Genomic DNA, 7,847 nt, shown 5'->3' with positions numbered 1-7,847 from the left:
GCTAGCTTGACAGTTGCCATATCAAATGGATAAAAGGATGCTGGGTACTTAAAGGTTGCTGCTACCTGAAAACCTAGCCAGAGTTGTATCTCAGATAGATCCTAGACAGATTCTAAAGCCACCTCTTTATCAGATTAATACACATGCAGGCTATTTAATAGGGTACAGCATCCCATAGCAACCGGATGGCATTTATTGTTAATTGTCCTGATTGGTTGGTATGGGTCACTACACTTAACGTAAGTGTATTTGCACTGCCCTACAATAAAAAAACAAGCTACAAAAAAATAAATAAAAAAACTTAGCTTTATCATACTACAAAAAAAGACCTACTTTCTTTACCATGTTTTATTACTTAAGTTTACGATTGCGATGTAAAATTCCAGAAACACTTGAGGGGCTTCTTGCTTCATTGTTATCCTTCCCCATCTCCTTTCCACCTTGTTGTGTGCATGCAAACATCACAGCATCTCCGAGAAAAACGAATACCCTTTTTTATTGTGAAAGTTAAAACACATTACGTTTTCGGTCAGTCTACAAAACCTGAGAGAGGCTTCAAAATGTCAAGTAACACTGTCTCCATAGGCAAATCAAGTCAATGGCACTGTTAAATTACAGATAAAACAGATTTACTGAACTATATTAAATTACAGATAAATGGTACAAAAATAAAACATTTTTCACATGAGCATTAAAACACATACGATACTCCAAACATACACAGTACGTTTAACATAGAGATCACATTTATCCCTTCATATATTCATTTTCGGACATGATATACAGCTACACCATGCCACAGGTCAAGAAAATGATTGTAATATTAGCTGCTAGGCAGCAGGTTAAAAAAAAAAAATGAAAAAAGTCTCGATGTCCAGTTTATAGTTAAGAAATGCGCACACACGTTTGAGTTTCTCAGTAGTTAGTGGTACCAGGGCAAGCTCTGGAGGTCAAAAGGGTACATTATCTTCCATCTTGCCAGCATACATCCTTCCCATAGTAGCCAAGTTATATATATATTGAAACCATCTACTCTCAACTAACACAATTAGTCTTTTACAAACAATCCACTGGTATTTTTGAAGTAAATAGTGCTTAGGTAGGTAGTAATAACCTTTATCATATAGAGCCCTTGTACACAAGGATCCAGATTACTAAGTTTTTCTTTTTTTTTTGCCTTGTTCCTTATATCGTTAATATTTTGAAATGCTTTAAAAAATATATATATAGGAGTCCTTTCTCTTGTGCAATAAAACTGTCACGGACTATCAATGCTCTTCTAAAGAGCCATAATACAAATTTACGTTCTCAAGTGCCGCATATACAAGTCTAACTGAGATGGGTATGCAATTAACCTTTTGATCACAACAGACATTATCAGTAAAAAAAAAAACAAAAAAAAAAAAAACACATGTTTGGGCAACTTTCTTGTCACCCAGCATATTGATATCGGGCAGAGTGTGTTGTCTAGGTTTCTTTTTAATTGACAGTGATAGTTAATATTGAGCAGCTATTCCCTGCTTCCTCCACATATGTTCAATTCTGTCATGTAAGAATATTCTAAAATGAAAAAGTCTTTCCAGAAGATTAAAAAAAAAAAAAAGTCCTTTGCTTTAAAGAAAAGCAGGTTCACAAAAATATCAGCTAATTTAGTAATACTTTTTTTTTTAAATATCAGCACATAACTTTTATTGAGATACATTCCTTCACCATATTAGCAGTAGTCAAAACTTATTCACAGTAAATTCTGGAATAACGTGTTAAAAAAAAAAAAAATGAAATAGTTTAACTTGTGGAGATACTACAAGAAACAGAGCACCCTTGTTTGTTCCTTTGTGGTGGTAATGCAAACGTCTGTCCCCAAACCATAGAACTTTCTACTTCCTCTTGGATAAATTGTTCTAGCCTGCCTCAGGATGTCAACTGACTTTAACCCGTTAAAAAAAAAAAAAAAAAAAAAAATCTCTAAACAGCCATCATTTGAGCTAATGCATCCCATAGTGCTAACAGCTGGGTGTCTTGAGCAATCCAGTTCTTTGTCTTCACAAGCTGGTATCACCATTTTGCTTGTACTCCGATAAGATGTTGAGAGTCATCTCTTCACTCTTAGATTGCACATTCGCTTCGCTTCTTCTAGATGCTTTCCTAGTTGCCCTTGATAGCTTCCGCCGAAAGGTATCTCCTGCCAAGAAATAGAGTATGGGGTCTACGCAGCTATTGAGGCTTGCGAGCCCCCTAGTCACTTGGTAGGTGGCGTAGACCCTGTCGTTGAAGAAGCACATTTCAGGGGACTGGAAATCCAGCCTGGCTCTCAAGTTCAGATTCTTCATCACGTGGAAAGGAAGGTATGAAACCGCAAAGACAGTTAAGACAATAATAACCAGATAAATGGATTTTTTTCTCAGAGGAGCATTGTTCATATCTTTGTAGATCAAAGCTTTAACGATTAATCCATAACATCCCAGAATGAGTATAAAAGGGATGCAGAAGCCAAAGACAGTGGTGCACATACTGTAGATGAAGTAGCTTCTTAAGTAGTCATCAGATGATGTGTCAAAGCATGTAATGGTTTTATTTTTCCTGATCGCCGTCCCGGAGAAAAACAGGATGGGAGAGATACCAGCAATCACAATGAACCAGACCAGAGCACTGATGTAGATGGAGTTTTTCTTCTTGAGCCTCCCAAGTGATTTAAGTGGATGCACTACCCCTGTGTATCTGTGAACACTGATACAAGTCAGAAATAGGATGCTTCCGTACAGGTTGACGTGAAATATAAACCTCTGCAGTTTGCACATGGCATCTCCGAATATCCAGTCTGTTTTATTGAAATAGTAAAAGATTAGGGCTGGGAGGGAGAGGATGTATAAAAAATCTGCCAGTGCCAAATTGAACATGTAGACGGAAATACTGCTCCATGGTTTCATGTGAAAAATGAACATCCATATGGCCACACTATTACCGATAAATCCTGTGATACAAACCACTATATACACAGCGGGGAGGTAATAGAATTGAAAGCCTGTCTTTGTCAGAGTGCATTTTGTGACATTCCCAGTAGATGAGCCACTTGCCAGCAAAGTGCTTTGAGTAACATTTAAAAGAGCTGATAGAAAGACTTCTGTCATGGTCTTTTCAAGTCAAAACAGGCAGGGAGTGGAAAACAACGAGGTTGGTGGCTGCAATCATCTAAAAAGAAAAAAAAAAAAAATAGAAAGGAGGGGGTACGGGTTATTACATTAGCAGTCAGATCAAGGTTAGTGCATGCTGGGATTAATAGTGAGCCATGCTTGGTCTAATATGCTCCCTGACAATGTACAGCTATGCAATCATCAAATACATCTATTACAATCAAAAGTCTAATACGGCAAAGAGCAAAACGCAAGAGCCTTTAACAAGCAAAAGCCAAACATCTTTCCTGTTCTAAACTGATGAACGATGACATGCAAAGGGTTGTTAATGGTCCTCCGCTCTGCCCATCTAGTGAATAAACCCGACGGTTTGCAATGGTGATCAGGACTGTTCTAAACTGATGACATGTAAAGGGTTACTAGGGGCTACTCTACTCTGCTCTGTTCATTTCTTTATTAAATAAACCCGATGGTCTGCAATCGTAACCATGACTGTTCTAAACTCTGTGATGACATGCGATTGGTTTCTAAGGGTTCCTCCACTCTGCCCTTTTATTGAATAAACCTGATAGTTTGCAATGGTGATCGTGACTATTCTAAACTCATGACATGCAAAGGATTGTTAAGGGCTCCTCCACTCTGCTTATCTATTAAATGAACCTGATGGTTTGCAATAGTGATCATGACTGCTGTAAACTGATGACAAGCAAAGCCTTGCTAGGGGTTACTTCCCTCTGCCTATCTCCGTACTGAATAAGCCTGTTTGCAATGGCTATGATAACTATTCTAAACCAATTACATGCAGAGGGTTGCTATGGGTTACACTCTGCTCTGCCCAATCGTCTGCAACAGTGTCCATGTCTATTGTAAATGGATGACATGTAAATGCTTTTTATGTGTTCCTTCACTCTGTCCATCTATTGAATACACGTGATGGTTTGCAATGATGATAATGACTATTCTAAACTGGTGACATGCAAAGGGTTGTTAAGGGCTCCTCCACTCTGCTCATCTATTGAATGAACCTGATCGTTTGCAATTGTGATCATGACTGTTCTAAACTGATGACATGTAAAGCCTTGCTAGGGGTTACTCTGCTCTGCCCATCTCCATACTGAATAAGCTTATTTGAAATGCTGATGATGACTATTCTAAACCAATGACATGCAAAGGGTTACTATTGGTTACACTCTGCCCATTGATTGAATAAACCTGATCATCTGCAATGGTGACTATACCTATTCTAAATGGATGACATATAAATGCTTATGTATTTACAAACATGATGATTTGCAATGGTGATCATGACTCTTCTAAACGAATGGCATGCAAAGGGTTACTAAGGGTTCCTCCAGTCCACCCATCTCCATATAGCATAAACCCGATGGTCTGCAATGATGATCATGACTCTTCTACACTCACTGATGACATGGAAAAGCTTACTAAGCATTCTTTCACTGTCTGTCAATTGAATAAACCTGATGGTTTACAATGATGATCATGAGTCTTCTAAACTCTTGATACATAAATGGTTACTAAGAGTTCCTGCACTCTTCCCATCTATTAAATAAACCTGATGGTTTTCAATGATGATCAAGACTCTGACATACAAAGGCTTACTAGGAGGTTCTTTCACTCTGCTCATCTAAGGAATAAACCTAATGGTTTGCCATGGTGATTTTAGCTGTTCTAAACTCATGACAGGCAAAGGGTTACTGAGGGTCCCTCCACTCTCCTCATCTATTGAATAAACCAGATGGTTTGCTATCGTGCTTGTAACTGTTCTAAACTGATGCCATGGAATGGAATTACAAAGGGTCCCCACAGTCAGCCCATAGCTGATGGTTTGCTATGGTGAATATGCCTCTCCCAAACTGATGCCAGGGAATGGGGTTACTAAAGGGTCCCTGCTCTGCCCATCTATTGAAAAAAATGGATGGATTGCTATGGTGATTATGCCTCTCCTAAACTGATGCCATGGAATAGGGTTATTAAGGGTCCTCCTACTCTGCCCATGCATCCAGTGAAGCTGATGGTTTGCTATGGTGATCATGCCTCTCCTAAACTGATGCCAAAGAACAGGGTTACTAAGGATCCCTCCGCTCTGCCCAAGCATTGAGTAAATCAGACGGTTTGCTATAGTGATCATGCCATTGATTAGGGTAAGTAAGAGTCCTCCCACTCTGCCCATACATTGAGTGAATCAGATGATTTGCTATGGTGATCACGCCATAGAATGGGGTTGGTAAGGGTCCCCCCACTCTGCTCATGCATCCAGTAAATCAGATGGTTTGCTATGGTGATCATGCCATCTACTGGGGTAAGTAATGCCCCCCACTCTCCCCATACATTGAGTAAATCAGATGGTTTGCTATGGTGATCATGCTGCAGAATGGGGTTAGTAAGGGTCCCCCCACTCTGCCCAAGCATTGAGTAAATCAGATGGTTTGCTATAGTGATCATGCCATTGATTAGGGTAAGCAAGGGTCCTCCCAATCTGCCCATACATTGAGTGAATCAGATGATTTGCTATGGTGATCATGCCATAGAATGGGATTGGTAAGGATGTCCCCACTCTGCCCATGCATCCAGTAAATGAGAGGGTTTGCTATAGTAATCATGCCATAGAATAGGGTTAGTAAGGGTCCCCTACTCTGTCCATATATTGAGTAAATCTGATGGTTTTCTATAGTGATCATGCCATTGATTAGGGTAAGGGTCCCCTGCTCTGCCCATACATTGAGTAAATCAAATGGTTTGCTATGGTGATCATGCCATAGAATGTGGTTGGTAAGGGTCCCCCAGTCTGCAAATACGTCAAGAGAATAAGATGGTTTTCTATTGTGATCATGCCATGAATGGGGTTAGTAAGGGTTCCCTGCTCTGCCCATACATTGAGTAAATCAGATGGTTTGCTATGGGGATCATGCCATAGTATGGGGTTGGTAAGGGTCCCCCAGTCTGCCCATATATTGAGAGAATCAGATGGTTTGCTATGGTGATCATGCCATGAATGGAGTTAGTAAGGGTCCCCTGCTCTGCCCATACATCGAGAGAATCAGATGGTTTGCTATGGTGATCATGCCATATAATGGGGTTAGTAAGTGTCCCCCACTCTGCCCATATATTGAGAGAATCGGATGGTTTGCTATGGTGATCATGCCATGAATGGGGTTAGTAAGGTTCACCCAGCCTGCCCATACATCGAGAGAATCAGATGGTTTGCTATGGTGATCATGCCATGAATAGGGTTAGTTAGTGCCCCCCCCCCCTCCCTCCCCTGCCCATACATTGAGTAACTCAGATGGTGTGCAATGTCTCCGATCGCTGCCAGTGCCCATAGTCCAGCCATGCCCACACTGTGAGCAGTCCCATGGGCTGGTGTCATTGATCAGGAAGAAGGTGGAAAGGGCACAGTCCTAGCAAACTTCCACCCACTTGCCTTGGTCGGGTGTGTGCTGTCCCTCCCTGCCCCAGCCATGCCTACCTCCCGGCGTGCTCGCTGCGATCTGATGCCCGGGCTGTCATCTCAGGAGCCGGCGGAGGTCGGACAAAGTTGCATTGCTGTGTGTGGCCGGTGCACGATTCTTCCACCTCCTCCCCACCACATTGATTCCTTCACACAGACAACTTCTCCGGAGAATGAGGCGCTCCGAGCTGGGAGGAGGAGGAGGAGGAGGGAGGAGGAGGGAGGGGAGCGATGTGGGTGGAAGTACGGCTCGGCCTCTGTCAGCAGGCGTGGTCTCAGCTCATCCCTCTAAAACAACATACATTCTGATAAGACGGAGACTTCACTACTATTCCCTGTGTGATCCCGGGACTGAGCATAGCTTGTGTGATGGCAGGAGGGCAGCCTGCCAGTGTCACCACGAGTGCCATCTGTCATCACACAGCACTGCCTTCACATACCATGCCCATTACTGATCCATGTCTTACCCTGCCCTTATCATGGCATAGGAATCATCAAGCAGTGGCATCCGATCAATAGTTGAAATGCAATAGTAACTTACAGTTATCGATCACATCCCTGCTTCCACCATGTAAACTTATAATCCGATCAATCGACATACGATTGTACTTACAAAGTAGCTTGGTAGTTTTGATCAGGGCAAAACAAACATCCTTTGGGTCAAATCTGATCTAAATTGATTGGAAGTGAAAATGTGGCTCTTCGATTGTTTGCAGACTTGATCACTTTAATCAGATTACAATGGGCTTGATTTACTAAAACTGGAGAGTGCAAAATCTGATGCAGCTCTGCATAGAAGCCAATCAGCTTCAAGGTTTGTTTGTCAAAGCTTAAAACGGGAGTAAACCTGCTGACACTTTTATATATATATATATATATATATATATATATATATATATATATATATATATATATATATATATATATATATATATACACCTGTAAGGGAAAAGGCATAACGAGCTAGTATGCACAGCATACTAGCTCATTATGAAATACTTACCTTAGAACGAGGCGTCAGTAACTCACCTGGTCTACGCCGAGGTAGCTGATATGTTGCCTCAGCGTGTCTTCCGGGTATCGCGACTCCAGCGTTGTGAGTGGCTGGAGGCGCGATGTCGTCACTCCCGTGCATGAGCGCGGGAGACTTTTTTCCGGCAAGATTCTGCCGGGCTTTCAGCCGAGAATCACCTGCCAAGCATACCTTGCCAGGACTTCAGAGCTTCGTGCCAGAGCCAGAGGGCTCC

The 7,847-nt window shown here is 41.6% G+C and overlaps 1 protein-coding gene across 1 annotated transcript; it reads right to left on the bottom strand.

Annotated features, from left to right (window-relative positions):
• Positions 1-471: 471 nt before the first annotated feature.
• On the bottom strand, positions 472-6,795 carry P2RY1 (purinergic receptor P2Y1). The gene is made up of 2 exons (XM_077488150.1): positions 6,619-6,795; positions 472-3,189 (listed from the first exon to the last, which is right to left on the bottom strand). The coding sequence occupies exon 2, from the start codon at positions 3,126-3,128 to the stop codon at positions 2,043-2,045; it is 1,086 nt and encodes a 361-aa protein (XP_077344276.1). The 5' UTR covers positions 3,129-3,189; positions 6,619-6,795; the 3' UTR covers positions 472-2,042.
• Positions 6,796-7,847: the final 1,052 nt, after the last annotated feature.

The sequence above is a fragment of the Lithobates pipiens genome, unplaced genomic scaffold, assembly GCF_037356315.1.
Source record: "Lithobates pipiens isolate NorthernLeopardFrog02 unplaced genomic scaffold, aLitPip1_a1.2 Scaffold_18, whole genome shotgun sequence".
In the NCBI taxonomy this organism is placed as follows: Eukaryota; Metazoa; Chordata; class Amphibia; order Anura; family Ranidae; genus Lithobates; species Lithobates pipiens.
Note: the sequence above shows the minus strand (reverse complement) of the source record. Positions and strands in the feature narration are given on the sequence as shown.

What these genes read in the sequence shown, in the direction of transcription:
- P2RY1 (XM_077488150.1), bottom strand. Translation starts at nt 3,128, where the DNA reads ATGACAGAAGTCTTTCTATCAGCTCTTTTAAATGTTACTCAAAGCACT.